The sequence below is a fragment of the Mytilus trossulus genome, chromosome 2 (genome assembly GCF_036588685.1).
Source record: "Mytilus trossulus isolate FHL-02 chromosome 2, PNRI_Mtr1.1.1.hap1, whole genome shotgun sequence".
Lineage (NCBI taxonomy): Eukaryota > Metazoa > Mollusca > Bivalvia > Mytilida > Mytilidae > Mytilus > Mytilus trossulus.
The window spans coordinates 36,003,042-36,026,335 of NC_086374.1; the positions used below are offsets into that span (position 1 = coordinate 36,003,042).

Consider the following 23,294-nt stretch of genomic DNA (forward strand, 5'->3'; position numbering starts at 1 on the left):
TCGATGCCACTGATAATCTAATACTTGCAAATAACATTTTTGTGAGACAAATACTGGCTCGACGTAGTACACTTATAATGTCTTTTCATATGCAAGAAAATAAATTGAAATGACCAAACGACACTCGTTTGCTGTATTAATTATCAGGTGCTTTTTAAATTTCTCTGGTTCGATGGAGTTTATAATTTGCGGCCTCATTTTTCAGATCATACAAAGTGATCTATCATATATAAACTTGTCGTGACAATGATGGACGTTCACCAAACAATAATCAAATCAACTGCTCGTCAGCACATAACCCGTACAAAAACTTTAATTCCAATTATATGTCTTTCATGATATGAAAATGACATAAATATTAAACATCATTATAATCTTTAAGCAACAATCACGAATAGCCACGTGACTATCTTGTTCTCTTAAGTTTCTTAATCAAGTTGTCAGTAAATTGTCTGATTACTTTATTACGAGATAGTAATCTAATTGTTTTATCCGGTTACTGAAGTAGTGAAACAATGTCAAAAATGACAACTTCGTTCAAACATGTGTCAAAGAGCATTGAATCAAGTCAAACCATCCGTGAATGTTTAGTACTACTATGCAGAGGTTCAGATAATGTTTTGCTCGCCCGTGCAAATCGTTAAGAAAGCGTTTTTATGACTTTTAAGAAAATTGACATTAATTGAACATTAATTTATCTTTAACAAATTGAATTGAAGACAAAATCAAAAGAAGTTGTTCATTGATCGCATTTCAAATTATAATAAATCATAGCAGTAAAAAAAACCGTTGAAGCTATGCTCTGCTGTAGGTGTATTAAGATAACTATTAAGTTATTCAAAAGTAAAAAATAATTTAAAAAAGGAACATCTATTTTATATATGTATGCTTCTCATTTAAAAAAAAGTGTGTTTTTATTTTGAGGAAACTTTTTTGCACTTAGATGACACAGATTATCTTGATGTTATATTTTCAAGAAAATATTTAGGATAATGGCATGTGCATCACTTGTGCAGTGGTAAATATAAAAACAAATGAAAATCATTGCCAAAACATGTACAGCAACTTTTTAAAGATGCATACAATCTTTAAGACAAAGATTAAAAACTCGGTGTGGGGTCTTAATTTAAATATATCAACAATTTTATTTTTTACCAGGTATAGCTGCATATATCTAAAAACACACTCTTGGAAGTTATGCAGACGCCTTTACCCCATGAGCTGGGTCAATTGTCAGGCAGGAGTAGTATATGCTGTGCATGACATCTATATAAAGAATCATCTAAGTGTATGTATGTATCTTTAATAATAGCGGAGATTTCTTTGCACTGTGCTGTCGATCATTCCTGACTTAACGATCAAGTTTGTTTTTGTCACTGATTTTTTTTGTATTGTATACCAGAATAATTTATTTGAACAATGAAATGAATTGTTTATTAGACCCACGACGATTAAATTTCAATGACGTTCACATATAAAGGAAACTCATGCATACGAAAGGGTGCTTAGAAATGGTCATTCAGAGTGAAATTATTGTACGTGTTTTTGGCGGTGCTGATACGCAAAGGAACATAATCTATGGCGAATACAGTATTTGATCTTGTAAATGTACAAAAATCATTTGATTTAAAGAATCATAAAAATCAATCGTAATGTGAAACTTCCGTTTAAATAAAATTCTAATAATAAAGTTTTCTGGCTCTTCATTTGTTTTGCAAACTAGATACACGTGAAGTTATATTTATGACATAGAAACACGTCTTCTACGCGTGTCACTAGTATGACAGAGAACCTTAAAAAAAGGCTGAGTTACTTTACAGCAATTTGCAAAAGTGTGGTCTCAAGGCTTTTGATCGCTAACACTTTCATCTTAAATGGTTGAACATTACGATAAATTATGCCCTTAATGTGAGATAAAAATACTCGAAAATAAAATAGTCAATCCTTTATGTTTTAATAGAGACATTATAACTCGAAAATTTGATCTGGGAAACACTGGTCTTTTTTAACTTTTTTTCAACAATTGACCTAAAATTTCTAAACTGGGTTTTAAAAGACTTGAACCGTAAAATTAGTACCTTCTTACACTCAACAATGTATGAATAAAAAATATTGCAGTCATCAGTCATTCTTTTCAGCTTTTTCTCCGCTTAATTGACAAAATTTGTCACTTTCTTTTATTTCATTCGTAGCAATTTCTCTTTAGGAAGAGAAACAAAGTGGGTGGTACTGAGCTAAACATCCATCATCATTTGATGCAAAGGTGATCAATTTTATTATTTTATCACCTAATTCCATTTTTTTTCTCTCTAAAATACTTTAATTTCAAATATCGATTGTTTTTTTTATAGCAATGCATCGATATGATGACAATGTTATGCTAACCATTTACTGAATATTTTTGATGTTTGTCTAATTTTGAAAATTGATTTTAAATGGGGAGATAGGGACATAATTTAGATAAGTTAAGGTTTTGTGTTGATCTAAATCCTATATCATTATTTTTTAACTTGATTAAAATCAAATTATTACCTGGTCAGAGTTGTGATAGAATTACAAATCGACTTCAAGCAGCAATTGACCTTTGATGAACCTATTCCTTTATTTAGGGGTTTATCATAATTTGTACATTTTGTGATGTCATACTCTGGTTCATTACAAGCCATACAAAAGTTTGATAAAACAGGTGAAATAATACAGAAATATTACTAAAGATTACAAAAGGTTACAGAAATGACATACTCCAGGTTGCATAAATTTACATGTAGTTTATTACATCCTTACTTTAAGCAGTTAATTTATTTCAATAATCGCACAACGACCGAATATAAAATTAAGCAAGGTAACATACGCCTGGTGCCTGAATTATGTTTGACCTTTTCTCCTCTATAGACGCGCGTTTCGTCTATATAAGACTCATTAGTGACGCTCATATCAAAATATTTATAAAGCCAACCAATTACTTAAGCGTTTTCATTTGCAGACCTCTTACTCAATTTTATTTATAGAGGATTTAATAAACTAGGTTTTACAAAATTTATACTTTAAAGTATTGTCAGAGGAAAGTTTATGTTCTCTTAACAGTGCTACGTTTTTCTACATAATTCATCGATAACAAACTACACGAGTCCAATATGATACATTATATGTAAATGGTGTTGCTCGCGATGATGAGGTTCATTTCTTCTTTAATGCTATATATACGCTAATATTAAGAAGAAGGTATTAACTTTAATTTTCGATTTAAAGTGATAATTGGTCTATCTTTGCTTTCTTAAAGTAGATAAAAAGGCTAAAAACGAGAAACTACACTTAATTTGTATGCGTCCGAAACGCTAAATTGAGGTTGCTTTAATCAGGAAAGTTTAAAGCCGAATATTTGAAAACCCAGGATGTATAAAAACCGAAATAGCTGAAGAGCCTAATGATCGAAAAGGCCATAAAAATAATAAACACATCGATCGAAGTTCAACTTAGAAAATTTGTGAAATTTTCATATTTGTGAAATTTTCAAATTCTTAAACATTATAAAAAATATTCCTCGTTGTTACTATCACCAATAACGGTTAGATGATAGCAAACAATGCCATCGCGTCCACTGAAACCCAATTGTTTCTTGTATTGTTTTTGTTTTTATTTTTCTTTCACATATACAATATTCAAGTATGTATGTATTTCGGAAAATATTCAATTTGTAAATGAAATTAGGTTTGGACATAGGGCAATGGCGATTTCATTTGTTACATATAAGAGAGAGGCGGAAGATACCAAAGTTAATATTCTAATGAGATTAATGATTACAGACAAATTAGTGGTAAACAACGTTTAATAGGAGACGAAAAAATACAACATAGAAAACTAAATAGAGTTTACTTACTACACAAAAAAAGCGGAATTCAAAGTCCTGTATGGTGCGGCATTTTTCTTTTACTATCACTAAAATAAAATCATTCGGTGAGGTAACATTAGAAGAAACAGGGCAGAATTGTAGTTAGTACGACCATTGGAACATATTCCTACGACAATTGGAGCATTTACATGCATTGTCATATTGCATTAAGGTAAACCAACTTGTGATGTACAGTTTTCGTATGTATGAATTTACTTTAACACTTTGGCTCTTGGGTAAGCAGCTATATTTTAACAACCCTCTGTCAAAGAAATTTAGGCAGGAAACGCAGGCTCAGGAATATCGAATCAACTTGGAAATATATACTCCACACGTAGGCGCGGCTGACACTGTACTAGATAGACATGGAATGTTCACAATTGGGAATCTTAAATCATATTTTTGTTGTATATATATATATACTATTTCTCAAGGTAGCCAATTATTGTCAACAGCCAGAAGTAAGTCATGATAGCAAGCAATCTTAACTGTATCTGTGTTAGTCTATATTTCAAATTACATATGATAGATGTGTTTTACATATCAAACAAACTAATTAAGCTAGAGGACATAAATAATAAAGCGTAACTTTGTTATCTCAAGCTCCTATTTAAAGTCTGCTGCATATGAATATAAAGTAATTACTTTTTAGTTTGAATACGAGAAGTTTGTTTTAAACAGCATTTTTACCCCTCCTTATAAAAGTGTTCCAATGTGAATTATTTAAAAATGAATGGGTGAAGTGATACAATAAAAGAATTATCATGAGCTAAACCTTATCCAAGGTATACTAAAATAACTTTATCTAGAAAAAAAAGTTAAACTCTTTTTTTATTTAACGAGTCTACAACAATTTCTACACAAATAGTAAATTTCTACAAATTATTTCGCTTCATTTTCCACAACAAAAGTTAAATGCGTGAAATATTTACTGATAGTAATTATCGGATAACAGGACAACAAAAATCATTTAAAATTGGTTTCTGCCATTTGGATTCAAACTTTAAAAAACGTAAAACGGAGTGACAATGATATAATTACTTTTCAACCACAGATCGGATATTATTTAGCTATAAATATTATTTCGGATAACAATACCACGATTGTATGATTTTACCGCAGATGAGAAAAAAAAGACTGATCGTTTGTAATGTAGAATGGCAATAACATGGTCAGTTGCCCAATTGAGCAAATAATTTCTTATGCGAGAATTTAAAATGTGTAGCGAAATTAACACATCAACCGCCTAACATAAATTAACGTAGGTGTACAAGGTTAAGATGAAAGTATGTCTAAAAGCACGGTCAATAGTGAACTTGCATCATGAATGCTCGACTAGATTCAACAAATTGCTTGATGTGTTTCCCTCAGTTTTAGTTTATAACCCGGATTTATTTTTAATTCTCACAATCGCTTTATGACATAGGAACAGCGGTATACTACTGTTGCCTTTATTTATCATCTTTTTAAAATAAAAGAAACAAAATTACTTAAAATCATAAATTTGAATTTTAAAAGTTTTAAAAAAAAAAGATTACCAAAACGAAAGAAAGTGTGTAGCATGAGGCCTTACGTGATGTACCTGTCCTAATATCCGAGAGTAGAATATTATAATGGCATGTGAAAAACAATGCTTACAATATAAATAATAACGAGACGTGGACCAATATAGCAGATGAAAACCATTGGACTTCAGGTTCATGACTTGAGGAATTGATATCAAGTTAACACTGTGCTGTATACATTTTGTTGGGTCTATATACTGTATTGTGCTTCTTTGTTACATATTTGTTTGTTTTTATTTAGATTATAACATATTGTTGGCTGCTGTACCCTTATTTTTGACATTTATACCTATTATGTCTGTTAGTTTTGTTCACACATCGTTGTCAATGTAATGAAATTTGATGCGACTGTCATACAAGTGAGAGGTTTAACTAGCTATAAAACAATTGTGTTCGTGATGTTCATGAGAAAATATCTGTATCAAGTCCGGAATATGACAGTTGTTGTCCGTTCGTTAGATGTGTTTGAGCTTTTGATTTTGACATTTGATTAAAGATGTCCGTTTTGAAATTTACTCGGAGTTCAGAATTGTTGTGATTTTACCTTTTTTACACATATCTGAGATAGTCTTATCTCAGGAAGCTTACACATATAATAACCATCAATAACAATCAAATTATGTTTGTTTGTCAGTGAGATATCGACGAAGATGCAGCAAATAAAAACTGTCAATATGTTTAAACAATTCATATAGCTTTCTCAGTCTTACGCGTGATTGGTTGTATTAAATGGTAGTACTAAAAAAGCGTCCCATTTAGCTGCTTTTTTCATGAACTTTAGTTCTCAAGATTCCACAAGTTGTAGGGTAAAATTGGACTGTAGAATGCAATATATTAAAAGCAACTATAACTAACTACCTCATTTGTTCATAGTCGCAGTTCCAAATGACATTAGTAGTCACCATGTCCATTGTATGTTCAAAAATAAACCATAACTTCAGCGGTTGAAATGATGATCAAATGTTATTTCAAAAATCGTCAACCATGCAATCGCGAGAAAATATTTAGAAAAATAGCTACAATTACTCGTTCATTTGATGTTATGTGTCACTAAAATATATTTGTAACACTGATTTAATAAGGCATGTGATATTGATTAATATTATCAAATGTATAAATAGCCATTTGAATAATTTGTATTAACATTATCATAAATAATTATTACCTTTGCCATTGGTCTTTTATAGGACTCAGCCTAAATGCTTGGATAACGAGAGACATACAGTTGGCCCATTAAATTATCAGCTGAAAAAAAATCATTTAAATGATATTACAGTGTGATCATTCAAGAAAAGAACATATTAATAAGATGGATTTTAAAATTGATATATTGTTGAAATAGAGCTTTTTATGTATTTTTTTTTTGTATTACCAATTATTACCTTTTCGTAGTCTGTTTCATTGAACATATTTATCATAACTATGTTTGTTAAAAAAAGGGAAAATGAAAAATAAAAAGAATTAATAAACTGTGACATTAGCGATTACACAGTATTGAATGACATAATAGAAAGTTTGAACTATCCATAGTACTACTTTTTTAACCACTTTTGCTAAGATTAAGAATTGGCGAATATTGTTTATGAGGTTTTATCGTCCACCCAGTCTGAAGAAGTCGTCCAATAAGATTGCTTTCACAATCAAATTGCAATATAGTTTATCTATATATAAACGTCTTTTAAGGGTTCCCCAGTCATCTTATTCGAATATGTACATTACATGCATTAAGCAGTCTCAGTAAGAGGATCTGTAATGGATAGAAAGAACTTGAAATCAGAGCGTTCATAAAACCCTGTCCTGGGTTCGAGTCTGTTTCCCCTACGATGTCTTTTAACAATCATGGTCTTTTTTTTCAAATCAATACATCTATTTAGCATACAATGTAGGTAAATGCGAACCAGTTTGCAAGATAAACTTTTCTAATGTAAAATGAAGCTGTTCCCTATAGGTCAAATGTAACATTTTCAAATAGTCGCCAATAGATATAAGAAGATGTGACATGAGTGCCAATGAGACACTTGCATCCAAGTCATAATTTGTAAAAGTAAACCATTGCACTGTACGGTCTTCAAGCACGATAAGTTGTTTACTGATGGTACTCTTTACTTACTTTGAGCTACTTTTTCTACATGCATCTGTACGTAAGCTGATGTCAAACTTTGCAGATATATTTCTCTAAGGAACAAAATTTAAAAAGTATTTTGTTTTAGCCGCCTTTATTTTTCCCTGTCAAGTCAATCTAAGAAGTTTATAAACTTATAAAGTTTTCTTCAAAGTTCAATAAGCATACATTTTAATCTGATAATCAGAGTGTATTCAACAGGTGGACTGCCTGATTAAAGTATTTACACTTCTGTTGTGAACACTTTAAAGCAGATAAACAAATCTCAAAATATAATAAGAACAAAAGAAGATAGATCGCCTCCAGAAAAAGTTATCAGACTATAAGGCGAACTTGCAGATGGACAATTATATGCACTGGCAATACTGCAGTCTGCAACGGGCGCTTCAATGAATCGTGATAACATATCTACCTTACAGTTTAAAGACAACACCTTGACAAAGTATAATTTGATTAAGCCAGTAGTCATTTTAACACCCTATCCATCTGCTGAGTTACCCATACACCCGTCTTCAGACAAATACAGTTTGCAGTTTGGATGGACAAGTATGCGTTTCTCAATTTTGTCATAGAATAGACATATTTCATGTTTGTGATTTGTATTCACAGACCTGTGCCAGCACGGCGTTCATAAGCAGCTTTCGAAATCTTAACACTCCTTGTACGATCATCACGCTACCTTCTCAAAAAACTACTTGCAGCCATCGTTTCTATTCTACAGAATGATGAAATCAATTTATTACCTAACCAGATATTATCTAACATCATGCAGTTCTTCATTGTTGACTAGAAATTCTGCAAACTTTCTCCCTGGCAATGCACGCGCTTCTCGCGAGATCACCTGTCTTCTGCTGTCGGTCTTGGTTTTGTGATTATATGATCTTCATATAACGAAAATCTAAATTCAGCTTCCAATTAATCAAAGGCACAATGAAAGCAACTCGATATTAGTGAGGTGTTCCTTGTTATATTCTAATTATTCTAAGTTTACATGAAAATGAAAAGAAATCGCTTTCATTTGATTCCCTTCTTTCAGCGACTCAAAAGCAGATGTTTCATGGCGTGAATGTTGCTGAACTTGAATTAGATTTAATAATCAAAATACTAATCGAGTGGCACTAAATAATCCAGTCATTTTATGAGCAATGAAATATTCATTTCAATAAAACGCATCCGTCCGTCAGGCGGACAACGAGAAGAGTCCCGTCGAGAACATGTCAGATAAACATTAAAATCGTCAAATTCATTTGTTTTAGAAGTGAAAGGCAGATAAGGAGACATAAAATTCGTATCAACACGTGAAAACGGAAAACAGTAACAATCATCATCCCTTAGGAACCATCACAAGGATGCAGCTGCAGGTTACACCAGATATATCAACTAAAGCCATAATTGGGAAGCTTTCAATGCGTATTTTACCAAAAATGGAATAACGGTACTTGATGATTAATAATATTGAACAGTAAATTGTTTATGGAAACAATGTTTGATTAACTTTCAGAAGTCAATGTGAAAGTTAAATAGTTCTTTTGAATTTCCCACCATATGACACATGAAAGCGAATGGCGCATGCGTTGGTCGATAATGACAGGATTAATCGAATGCAACGAAGCATTGCAATAAATTGGTTTTTACGTATTGAATTATAAAGATGATACTTTACATCTTACAATGGTGAAGACTTTGAGAAGTAAATTTGTATACGAAAGGCTTTGGACAAATTATTGTTTGTGATTTAAATAATGTATTTAAATATAAGTTTCTTTCACCATCTGGCTAGAGTATTTACGTCAAGTACTATAGAATGATAAACTTTTGTTCTCTATATTTGGACAGTAGGAATGTTCATGTCATTTGAAATGAATGTTTGCTTTTGTAATTCAACTACTTACAAATACTTATATATCAGGTGTATGTCACAAAGCATCTGCTACATAAAATAAATACACAAAGAATTGAAGGATCTTGATAAAATACCAACAATAAATGAAAACTCATCTTTGACTACAAAAAAGTTCTTTTTATGCATTTAACATTGCACATTTGTGTTAATCCGAAGTTAAAAAATATCATTAATAATGTTCCTATCATCATCATCATATATATGATTAAATAAGCTTATTTGTGTATTCGTCTTCATTATGTTATTAGTATATGATATTACGTACAATCGTTTAAATCTGCAGATTTGAGCTTGAGCATATTTTGGTAACAATATTAATTAATAGTCCACAAATTTTCAGTTTCCAAAACTAATTGGTTCTTTCCTTATAAGGGCAGACATTGAATATCTAACCAATAAATATTATTTTACCCTGTTTTAAAATTTATAGAAAAAAACCTATATGGTGAATACTCTAAGTGGTCGCTTAAATTAAGTACAAGTATACATTGTTTTAAAGATTACCCTCGAAAGATAAAACATATCTGTTATATAATTTCATTAAACAATTCAATAGTTAGTTAATAATGTTGTTCATATTTCTTTAATGGTGGTTAGATTACGACTGGACATTCTATTCAAAAGGTTGCAAGAAAGAAAACAAATATAATCTCTAAATACGGAGCTCTAAAGTACCGTTATTATTTTTAACACAGAAGGTGTTTGCTATCAGTCACGCGCATGCCCAGTGCGTCGAAGCTATTTACACCTGTGTCTATTCAGTAACAAAAACTCGATGAAAATAAAATTTCGCGATTCAATAAATTCAGTTCTGTTAACTCCACATGAAAATAAAAAAAAAATGAACATCGATTCAATATATCTAATCTAAATAGGTCCATATATGATGTATTGACCTCCCGTATAGTCAAAAGTTCACAACTGATAAACATATGAAACAACAGAAAACTCTATATTCTAGACTAGAACCTCTTTGCGTTTCTTATAAGGACGGATCCTAATTCCATGAAGGCTTCTTTTTCAAATGAAAGTCTCGTTATAAAAATTAGTAAAACATTTTGAATCTCCTTATTTTTTCCCATTGAATAGATGATTACTATTTCCTATTGTAGATCAGAAATATAGCTTCCATACTTGAAATTATACTCTTAATATTTTTAAAACATGTCCAGGGATATTGAGAGTTATAATGTTGATGTCCATTGGTATTGTTATTGCGTTGGTGTGAAACCCGCACATCTCATTAATCCATACCAAGTAAGACATAAGAATTTTTGGTTCACGTTGACTGAACCTTTTTTTTTGTATAACTTAAATAACTTTATCGTAGGAATATTCTTTTGGTGGCGTATATTTTTTTTTAAATATGTAGGCATTTGTGTAATACTACGATTTGTGTTAATGACATAAATTATCAACACCCAGGCTGCTTTTTTTTTTCATAGGACAAATTTATGCTAAAAAAAAGTGGATTTGTTTTGAGAAATAGAACGTTCTGTTTTTGATTTTGCTTAATCATCTTTGATATGACATTTCAAACGAATCAATATTTAGTGCAAAATGCTTTGCAATAAAAGGGAAAGACAAGTAGCACTAGCAATAAAAAGATGCAAAAGATCTGCAATTATTGTCAAATATAAATTTGTCAAAAATAATGGCGACATTTATTAATACCTTGTAAAATACTGGATAGTAGACACATGCAGATGTCACGTGCAGGGGTCTTCCGTTACTTACCAGCACACGTTTGGTGTCATCTTAACCAAAAGTGGCGATTTATGCACAATTATAAAACTGTAAAAACGTTCATTTTATGATTCCCACAGATCACTTTCATGTCTATAAACAATATTCTGTTGTATGTGATTTTAATGTTTTGCATATCATTAATTTAACAAAAAAGCTCGATTTCAAACTCTTTTTTTGTATGATCATGGTAAGATGAGAACTAATATTTCTTTGAATTTACCTCCTTAAATATTATATTTACTTACGTATTTACACATAATTTTCTTTCTTTTTTCCTCCTTTCAAATAAAGAAACCCTTCGTTAATTTATTGAATATAGAAAAATATGGATTAATGCCTTATCCTTTATAATGTGCATTTTCACTGTCAAAAGTTCGTCCATATCCTTCAATTTGAAAGAAGTTGTACACAAAAAAAAAATGAAATAGATTCTAAAGTTTGTTTGATCTTTTTTTTTTTAGTTAATTCTTAATTTGATATAACTTGATTTATTAAAGCCTTGTCCATTTCATTGTTCTTTATAAAGAAATAAATGTATAACCAAGAATAAAGGTAAATCTAAAATTTTGAAAATGCTCAAAATTTTAAGTGGATATTTCTCTTATCAGAAAATATATAGTTTTGCATGTTGTTATGTATACACCGCGATAAAAAAAAATACATTTAAACGTGGATTTTTTCATAATTCAAAAAGGGTGGGGGATAAAACTAAGACATTCTGAAAACAACCAACATAATTTTCGGAGCGCAGTTATTTTACTTTTGAAAACAAACAAAACAGAATGGTTCTCCTAAATTCAAAAATTTACAAAATAAAGAAAATATTTGGGGGGATCCTATATACATAAAAAAAGAATACACGGTGTTATCTAAGAACTCAGTCTGAAAGTACTGTTACTCGATACGAGACTCGGGTGAATTAGATTCGAGATTAAACTCAAATATGAGACTTCATTTGAAGCTTCTACTCAAGTACAAGTCTATAAAAGAAGCAGAATTATTTTTTGTCATTCGTGACTTTTATTATACTTGTGATGTGATCGATAAATGTAATTGAATGTTATTATACATTGCAAACAGCGTAAAATGTAAAGATTTGTTAACCTTTTGTTAACGTTACTCAATGGCTTTTTTCCTAGTGATGCTGTGACGACACGTAAGCTCTACTTTCGCTCGTTGCAAAAGTGATTATGCGATATTCCATATCCACAAACATATTACTTTGCCTTTTACAATGTATCACACATTCATACCGATTACAACTTAGAAAGTCCTCATCAACGAACTTTATTATTTAAAACCATATGTAAATATTAACTTTACAAACAAAATGCACGTGCGGGTCTCACTTAATGAATTATCGACAAGTTAGCTATTTTACCCTAGGATTTGTACCTGTGTGTAAATAATGGTCGGCCATCATGGTCCTACTCATGGCAGGTGACAGTGGCGATATGTAAATATTTGAATAAGTTTTGAAAGTAATATGGTATTGATTAAAATTATGTATTTAAAGACGGATAAATAGTTGTAATGCTGGTGGAAAGAATACAGTGTTTGTCGAAATTACAGAAATATTTCGTATACCCTTAAAACAAAGGTTGTATAGGATTACAAATGTGGTCCTCTCTGGTCTTCTCCCAACCTAATTAAAATATTGATCTCTGATTACGTTATACTAATTATACAGATTGGTCTACCCCAAACGGGCAGTGAAACCAGTGCTTCCTAAAGAAATAGGAGAGTCCGTTTGACTGTGCGGATGTATAAATACTCGGTCACGTCTAGTCGGAATGGGACCTTATTTCAGAAGCCTTGAATAAGGATGTACAAAACTCCCGGCACTTAGATATTTCTTGTCCTCGTATATACCACTGAACGTTAGAATAAAAATTTATATATAGACTTTAGCATCTTAAAAGACTATAAAGTCGGTTGAGTATATAAGTAATACTCTATTCTTATCATTGCTTTATACCCTTTAACACATTTTTGATTTTGTCTATGCTTTTAATTAGTGTTTCATTAGCTGTGCAAGAATTCTATCAACAGGAATGCAACTTAACGGTTCAAAGTTGTTCCGAAAATATTTTTTCATTCATTTTTCTTTCTTTGTATCTTTATTTGTACATTTTCCACTAATTACCGCTTTTAATGTTTTAAGCCGTGTTGATGATTTGTCATAGTATTTGAGATTTCCTAATTGGAAGTATTTTTCCGTTATTGATTTCCGGTAGTTTGTTTACTCAAGGCAATACACAATCAAGTCTAACGGTCGATGTTAGAACCCTGGTACCATATGATGTCTTGCTAAATTTTCCCATAAGAAACCTAAATCGAAGGAATGAGCGTTTAGTTATATTTCCAAAGTATATTCTTAAGTTTAAATACACAAACTAAAAGGCAAAATATTTAATCTTTTTCGTTGATTTTCCGCAAAAGATTTGTACAATTTGAGTTTTAAATTTCTTTAATTTGAAATACATCTTGAGTAAACTCGTAGTATTTATATATTAGTTGTAGAAGGCCTACTTATCACATGGGTGTTGTCAAAAGCTGTAAAAGAGAGGCGAAAAATACCAGTGGGGAAAATAAACTGACAACACAATGGCTAAAGATGAAAAAGCCACAGAGGCAAGCACTAGTACTCAAAACGCAACATAGAAAATTAAAGACTGAGATAAATGAATTCCACCAAAATAATCGGGGTTGATCTTCGATATTACGGAAGGGTAAAAATATCCTGCTGCACATATGGAAGCTGCCATGTTGCTCATGTGTGTTGCCCTCTGTATGTTGATTTCGATAGTGTTGTTTAGTTGCTATCTTATTGGCATAAAACCAACCGTTATCCATTTTTTCAAATATCTATAGATTGCAAATTCTGAAAGCTTGTTAAAATATTGAACCAGGTTACATGCTGTATAGGACTGTCGTAAAAAAGGGACATAAGAGCACGATTGCATACACGACAACTGGGACTAGATCTAGGGAAAAGGGACGGAAAATACTTATGAGGAATCCAAAACTCATATCTTTAAAAAAAAAAAAAAAAAAAAAAAACCCAAAAACACAATGAAACCACGGATTCTATTTCAGCAGAAGATTCATATTTCAAGTACTTGCGACTAGTTAAAACTTTTCAGTTCATCATCTTGTTGTTAATAAAAAGCTTACAATATATGATGGACATCAGCAAAGTTTCGTATGTCTAGAACTAAATGATACTATGTTGACCATGACACCTATTGGTTGAATTGAGATGTTTTTTTTTACTATGCTTCGTATCTGATGTTTAAGTTACAAGACATAAAGGCTTAATATTCAATGGTTATCACACACAACAATATTATTAGTTACATAGTGTGCTAGTGACCTAATATGATATATACAGGGTCAGTAAATTCCATATGGGGTGAGAGCGAAGCTCGAACCCCATATGGAATTTACTTACCCTGTATATATCATATTAGGTCACTAGCACACTATGTAACGAATTTATCTTACCGACTATCTTTATGTGTTGAATTTAGACTAAAGTTGTCTTATTTGCTTTCATAACACATCTCCTTATTTCTGTATTAAAGCGTTCAGGTGTTCAATTTTAAAAACCTACTTCAATTGATATGCACTAAAAAAAACTAATGTAAACGATAGATATTTATAATAAACAACCTTGATATAACAATATTAAAAAGAACTTTCAATATTTGAAATAATTAAACAGTGCCTAAGTCGCAAATTCACTACTAACCTAATATTGAAATAAGCCCCGCCTCCCTACTAACCTAATATTGAATATACACGGTCTCCACGAGGTCGCTTTTAATCAATCATATTCCTAGAAATGTATAGAAGGTAAGATAAAAGATGGTCTTGAGTTATGAATCTAGTTGTTGAAATTGTGTATCATTTCATTTACTTTACAGTTTTTCCTTTATTTATTTGTTTGTACTTAAACTCTTGACGTGGCTTGGTATCTATATATCAACCTATCGTGGGTTTGTTTGGTGTTTTTTTTGGGGGGGGAGGGGGCGTTCCTGGTGCAGCTGAGTCCAGAGTAGCGATGCGCATGCACGTGGCTTCTATTGTGTGGTTTTCATTTTATTTACCCTGGTATTGGTATTTATTTAATTTGTAATTTTCGGGAAAGTGTTTACATGTTTGGTATTGTGTTTAATTTACTGTATGTACATTGCTATCAACTTTTATGTTGGCGTCTTTCTGAGATTGATTTGTTATAATGTATTTGAAAGCAACTACAATAATAAAAACACAATGTTCGCGTCTTTGTCAGATTTATTTGTATTTAGTTTGCGTTGTATGTCTGCGGTATTTTGTTTACACAGTTGTAGCTGCTGGATAACTATTGGGTGTGTTTGTGTTTCTCACGATTTTTTTTCTTCAATATATCGGAACTAAAAACAATTGTCATACAAGTAGGATGTTCAGCTTGCTATGACCATGCAGGTTTAACCCAAGATTAAGTCAGAATATGCATGTACAAATGCAAGTCAGGAATTTGCCAGATAGTTTCCATTCTTTCCGTAGTTTGATTTAATCTAACGTTTGATTTTGTCAGGTCTTGTGGACCGTCCTTTCTGAATATACCTCAGAATTCGTTAGCTTTATGGTTAGCTCTCGTTAGCTCTTAGCTTTATGGGAAACATGCACTACATCAATGTTAGTTATTTTTATGGAATTGGTTGTAGTCACCCATGCAGTCAAATGATTTGTTTATTCTTGAATATATATAGATATTATAAAAAAGAAGATGTGGTATGATGAGACAACTATCCACAAAAGACCAAGATGACACAGATATTAACATATACGTGATTTGAGGATACAAACATAATATGACAAATCCTTTAATACAAATCAGCAGCAATTCAGATAAAATCGGATATTTTGATTGTTTTTTTAAACTTTTTTGTAACTTCATTCCTTATTTCAACATCTTGAGAATTCGAGCCTGTCATCCAGGTTAGCGTTGTGTATGCTGATTTAATAGGATTTTATAAAACTAAGTTATCATATGATATTTATTTTTTTTCGGAATTTTTTAGTCATTAATAAAAGATTTAAAACCAAATTTTGAAGTTGCATATCATTTTTCTGATTATAGGCGTCTGTCCATATTTACAGTAAATGTGCAACGAAACTATTTCTGTCTTTTATCGACAGGTGTACCTTTCCGTTTATGATTATACTGAAACAAAATACTTTTAAATGATATATAAAGGTTCACTTTCAAATCTTTTATTTGATTCATTAGGCTGCTTATCATTGCAAAGAATTACTTTAAAATATCAATCAATTCAAATGAAAACAAAAGGCAGTACGAAATGTGCAGTGACAGAAATATAGAAAAATAAGTATGAAGGCAAAATGAGATTAAATATACAATACTATATATACATACATATATTTATTTCATTTTACTATTGTGTTCGATACATATATGAGCAAAGAAATATAATCTGAAGTGTTGATTAAAATGATGTTTAGGATTTTTCTTTTTTACTACTTTTTACGTTTCAGCACTGTTATGACAATTTGCTTGAAGTGAATTATAATCTGCTCAGACGGTTCATTAGTTGTTATGTACCTATACGCTTACATCACACCGATCTGTCTGAAAAGCTACTGACGATATTAAATTTAACACAGTGAATAGGTATACACAAGAATGTGTCAACACTACATGGATGCCCAACTCGCACTATCATTTTCTATGTTCAATGGACCGTGAAATTGGGAACAAATCTCTTATTTGGCACTCCAATTAGAAAGATTATATGATAGGGAACATGTGTACTAAGTTTCAAGTTGTTCGGACTTCAACTTCATTATAAACAACCTTGATAAAAAAAAATGAAACCTGAAGCGGTACAGACGGACGAACGGACACACAGACCAGAAAACATAATGGCCATCTACTATCGTAGGTGGGGCACACAAATGACTAAAAGACTGAAAATGACAGAATAGTTTATTGCTAAAAAAATTTAGAAGATGTTAAGAACTTCACCGTTTGATAATGCAATGCATCCACAAATGGTGTTCACATAAAAAAAATCAAGGCATGTAACGGAAAAACAACAGTTTATTTTAGTAAAATTATATACAATAATTAAATTCAATACGCCTTTAAATTTGTATAAAATACAGAAATTAAAAACAATTCCTAAATTTGTTTGACTTATACATAAAATCCTCATAGACGATGGTGCTATATACCAAAATACTAAAAATTCCTTAACATGGCATCACTCTCTCAAATCAAGTGTCTTTATTTGTTATGAAATATGGCAAACTAATTGACAAATTTACAACTTTATCAAAGCGTTTAATGTTCATTGAGATCTAAGAAGTAAACCCAAACAAGCACATATTGATTCCACTAAAAATATACCCCCATTATAAAAGAAGCAAGTTTGAGATCAAATACAGAGATTCACAGAACACATGTATAACATTTTACAAATAACCTTCATCGGTAAATGTAGTCAGTGTCATCTCAAGCACAAACCATTAAGATTAACCGAAACAATTGTAATACATATTGTGTTTTGTCATAACACTGACCAACACAAATTCTGATTGATTTCTCCAAACTGGTTATACGGTCATGACGTCAAATTGATATAATTATATGATAAATATTATAACAAAATGTTAACTGATATACGCCTTTTTTGACATTTTTACATATTTCGTCTGGGTTTTTTTTGGCCTCCACATTGATTATATACTGAAATTGCATGCGACTTTCATACAAGTAGGGGGTTTAGCTATCTATAAACCAGTTTAAATCCACAATTTCTAAATAAAGAAATGCATGTACCAAGTCAGGAATGTGCCATTTGTTTTGCATTCGTTTGATGTGCTTGTGCTTGTGATTTTGCCATTTGTTAGGGGACTTTTTGAATTTTGCTTCGAGTTCGGTATTTACAAAATCTTGAATTGTATTTGCCAAACAGTGTGATGTTACAAAAAAAATGGATACAGACCATGATTCCAATAAATTACCCTGCCAAAATGAAAGAGTACTCAAGAAAAACAAAATAAGGTACGCACAAGGGTTAAATTTTCAATGTTGGTATAACGGAATTATGGGACAAAAGGATGGTAAGACGAGTAAGATAAATCAATTGTACTTTACTTTGTGGTGGCTCATATACTATAGATGAAATGTATGACCAACTTCTTACAAATACATTTAATAAGATAAATATTTTTTTAGGTTATACAATTTTCTTTTAGCGTTGTTTTTTTTTTGAAAATATTGAAAATTTATTTGTGTAGGCTAAATGTGCTTAACTGTTTAACCTACATAGTGAAACGGAACTGATCGTTTAATTCACGAATTGAAAAAAACAAAAACTGGGAAATTAGAAAAAACAAATACCCGTATATAAACATGTTTAATATATGTCGTGAAATGCTCTTGGTAGAACTGAAGCATACAACTTCCCGCAATGTCGGTACTTATATATTTATTCTACTGGGTCTTCATTCAGATGAACGAAATAGCCAGGTGTGTTCAGATAGCCTCTATTAGACACATGATAACTCTGTTCAAAAAAAAATATTTCAACAGAAAATGTCGTTAAATCTCAAATAACATATTAAAGTGTCTAAACATTTTGTAATTGATCTGATAGTCATTTGAGAATTGAAAGATATTTGAACAGTTTATTTGAGTACATATATATTTGGACGTGACAATGATATGTGGATAAACCATTATATAGAAACAAAATAACATAGTCAGCTAGTACAATTTATAGATGTCCTACACTTATATATCTTCTTATGCTTTGTGCAATATTACAATGTGTATGTCGAGTGGTCGTGCTACTGTGTATCTTTTTTTAAGTTAATGTGTAACATCTATCAATGTCCGAAGCTAGTGTGTAAGATGGCATAATTGTTGTGTCTTCCAAATCGCCATTATTGTTTATGTACAAGTAGTATTAATTTCTATTTTGGACTTTGTTAGAAGGTATATAAGATGTATATAGTTCAATGATTTTTTAATCATTTTTATTGTGTTTTTTCCATATACCTTTTGACCGAAAACATGGAGAGGGAATCACAAAATGCAAATTTATCCTAACCGTTCCCATCGTATTCCCCTGCTCGAAGTAAGGAATCTAGCAAGTTAAGAAAGAGAGTGTGGAGTTTTCGATATACTAGTAATAGCCCGCCTTCCAAATTACATGTGTTTTTTTTTTTAATTTTCTTGTTAATGTGTTCATTCTGTCAGTAGCTGCACTGTGGAGATAATCCGTTGTCTGTTTATGTCGGATATACAAAGTGTGCATGTTAGTCAATACGTCTGGAGCCTTTAATTCAGTGGTGTTCGTTTGTTGCTCTGTTACATGTTTGTTTTTCGACCATTATTGTATACATTTTCTTGTTTGAATTGTTTTGTAATTTCGGGAGCTCTTGATGCGGTATTGACTTTGCTCATTCCTGAATCCGTACGGTAACCAATATTTTTTAGTTTCTGTGTCATATGGTTTATTGTGGAGAGTTGTCTCATTTGCAATCAAACTTCATTTTTTTTTATTTTTCTTCATGTTGTTAGTATCTTTCTAGTGGTTGGCGTTTTATTGTGATGTTTTAAGCGAATCCTGTCGTCACTTTTTATGCACTATACATTTAAAAATATATAAAGTGAAGAAACCAACTGTTATATAAGACTTGACACATCTGATGTTCGCCAAAGAGTGGCGAGAGATATCACTTCGATATTCAAACTCATTAGTGAACTAAATACAATGTATGTAATTTGAAATTTTGAAAAATATATCATGCGGAATGTTATCAACTTATATAACAGTTTGGACAACTTTAATGTATAGACTTTTGATTTTTTTGAATTCGTCATTTTCAACAAATGAAGTATGCGTGGATTAGAGAAGCAGCGATATATTCTAATAATTCTAAAAATGTATTCACGAATCAAGTTACATGCAATTCGTGAAACATTTCAGTGGTATGATTGCCAATGACACAACTATCCCTGCTCCAATCGCTTATCAACATTTATTTTAGTTTAACATTATTTTGTTAAAAGAAATGCATTTTTTTCCTAACTTACATCATGTAATGCTTTAAAGTGCTGTTATTCGCGGTTAATTCAAGTCGCTGTTTTGTAATTATACAAACTGCATAAAAATAGCCATTTTTTTTTCGTATTTCAAAACTTATACTAAGATAGATCCAAAGCCTAATGACTGCTGTGTTCCACCATTAGGCGGTAATGGAATATCCTATACCTTTTATTGTAATAATTCTTTAAAAAGAACGAAAATGGTGCACGGTTTCGTTACATAAAATCTCTTTACGTTGTCTTGATGGAAAAGTGTATCATGATGTAAGCATGTAAATTTTATTCAACAATATAAATCACAGATAGTAACAATAAATACAAATATATAATAACAAATATTGCACATATAAATAATGTCTAGGTAGTTTAATATCTGTTCATATACAAATCCGTCGTAAACAGGTCTGAATTAGTCAAAATTTCACCCGAGACGTTGGTCTCTGATCCTACATTGAATGGAACATATAGATTCAAGATTATGCACCAAACCCTCTGTTTACGATAAAGTAGTAAACATACAAAGTACACATAGAAAATCAAATCGAATCTAGATTTTTACAGTCGAATCTACTTTATGTGTAATATCTTCATCACTGCCAATAGTCTTACATTCCGAGGGATTTTCAGGTGTCCAAATTTTAGCATAGAACGTTTTATTTGGTCCAAGTTGCGGTTTCTTTTCATCTTTCCAAGATAACGAATGTCCAGCTAAAGGTGGTCCACCATATATCGAGTTGTCGTCTGCAAACAAGCCTGACACGTGCAAAAAAAGAAAAGAAACCAGTGTAAATTAATTGGTCATCTGCAAATATGACAAAGAAGCGCATCAATGACAAATATTTACTCTGTTTATTCTTCATAAACAGATGAGGAATAAGTAAACATTTAAATGTTCTATTCTACATCGTAAATAACACAATTATTTCAATACAATATTTTAATACTGATAAAGAACAGCAATCATTTCTTTGAAATGTACTTGTGAACTTTGCCGCCTAATATAAAATTAGATATTGGCAAATTAAAAGGACCATTAATTTATAAAATATGGCCTTGCAAAGAGATATCTTTCACTAGGAAAAATTGTAAACTATTTAAAATGTTGTAATCAATCGAAAATCATATAATAACTAAATTGCTTGATCTCCAAACGCATGTTATTCCTGGTTGGTTTTATACCTGTTTTCATTAAATTTGAAAACTGCTCCAACCTTACTCAGTTAATGGTGCAGTGTTTTGGTAAATTAATACTTGTTTTATATTTTTTATACAAAAAAATATAAAAGGACAGTTAAAGTGAAAATCCTTAACTGGACATACGTTGTTGTTAGTTCACACATTTTTTTAAGGGGAGCAGTTATATTTATATCCTCATTTTTTTCGTAACTTAATAAATATCAAAAAAAATCCATAAACGTTTTAATGTCACTAAAAGTATTGTTTCCAAGTCATAATGTTGTGACTTGCGATCTTATATAATAGAATAAACGCAAAAATACGCAATAAAAAAGAAAAGAAATTTCGACATTTTAAAAAATATTTTATACGATTAAATAATAGCTATATGAAAAAGATACGGTATGATTGCCAATTAGACAACTTTCCACAAGCTAGTTCACTGGATGCCAGATAAAAAATGTAACTAGTATTGAAAGACATTCTCGGTACTTCTAGACTGAAAATTTAAAATTGTACATCTAATCTATTTTTTAATTTTCATAAAAATAAGAAATGTGACTTACTACAGAAATGTGCATTCTGAATAAACATTTATTGCTTATTAATTACCATTTTCTGTCTGAATTTTAAGTTTGACCGAACGGAAGTTTTAGTGGACGGTGTGTTCAAACTTAATACATGTATGTATCTTTTGCTTTAAAAAATTTTCTACAATATGTTTAATGTCACAGCTAAAAAGCTCAATGTGAAACTTGTTACTTGAAAAAGTTTATAGATTTATGAAAAACTAGGAAATCGCATACTGAAAAGCAAGAACAGTAAGTCTGTAGGTATACAATGTTAAGTGTACTCACCAGTATGGTAATGAATTATAACTTTTCTGGTACTGTCATCTGATGTTGATGAGACACTATCACCGTTTTCTATATCTGACTTTATAAGTTCTGCTAGGAAGCCAATGTAACCTATTGCTAATTTTAAAGTGTCAACTTTGGAAAGTCTTTTCTCGTATGGTAATGTTGGTATATGTTCCCGAAGTCCTTCAAATGCATCATTTATTGACTGCATTCTGCGTCTTTCTCGTAAATTGGCGGCTTCCCGTTGGTAAGTTTGAATGTGACCATACTTAGTCTTCCTTCGTTTGATACATTTATGATAGTCATTTTCATTACATGAAGAATAATCAGATGAAATAGGTGATAAACTTTCACTAAATGATGAGTAAGGAGAAACCGGAAAATCAGTTCTAAATATTTCAATATTTCTCCCAAAATCTAGACTTTCCATGTCCAATAATTTTCTTAAGTATTGAGTAATTAACCTTCTTAAATACACGAGTGATTTTCTATTTAAGTAGTAAAATAATGTTTAACGATGTTTTATCTTTTTGTGTCAACATTGGGCACGTGTATTAATCGCGATAACAGCCAATCAAATCATTTGTTTTATTTTGTCGTGTGCCAGGAGATGCAAATTATGTCTTGGCGAGATTTGTCGTCCTATGAAAATGATTAATCTAAAACATCTCAAGTGCTAAGTTTCAAAAATATGTATCGAATATATCAAAGGTCAGATTTTGTCAACATTGAAACGCGAGTATAACAATATTGAAAAGAGGCTCTGTTCGTTTCAAATTTCACTTTACGTTTTGGTCTAAGTGGGTGTTGTCCACTTTCGCTTTGTATTGCGCCGTCGGCAGAAAAATTAATTTGCAATTTTAAAAAGATGTATATTGGGTTGATGAATGACTTTTGTCCGCA

At 31.1% G+C, this 23,294-nt stretch overlaps 1 protein-coding gene across 1 annotated transcript; it reads right to left on the reverse strand.

The window, feature by feature from the left end:
- Positions 1–20,786: 20,786 nt before the first annotated feature.
- On the reverse strand, positions 20,787–22,864 carry LOC134705081 (pancreas transcription factor 1 subunit alpha-like). Its single transcript, XM_063563848.1, has 2 exons — positions 22,389–22,864; positions 20,787–21,108 (listed from the first exon to the last, which is right to left on the reverse strand). The coding sequence occupies exons 1-2, from the start codon at positions 22,819–22,821 to the stop codon at positions 20,903–20,905; spliced, it is 639 nt and encodes a 212-aa protein (XP_063419918.1). The 5' UTR covers positions 22,822–22,864; the 3' UTR covers positions 20,787–20,902.
- Positions 22,865–23,294: the final 430 nt, after the last annotated feature.

Coding starts and splice junctions, on each gene's coding strand:
- LOC134705081 (XM_063563848.1), bottom strand. CDS start 22,821: ATGGAAAGTCTAGATTTTGGGAGAAATATTGAAATATTTAGAACTGAT. Junction 21,109..22,388: donor TATAATTCATTACCATACTG/GTGAGTACACTT, acceptor TGCACGTGTCAG/GCTTGTTTGCAGACGACAAC.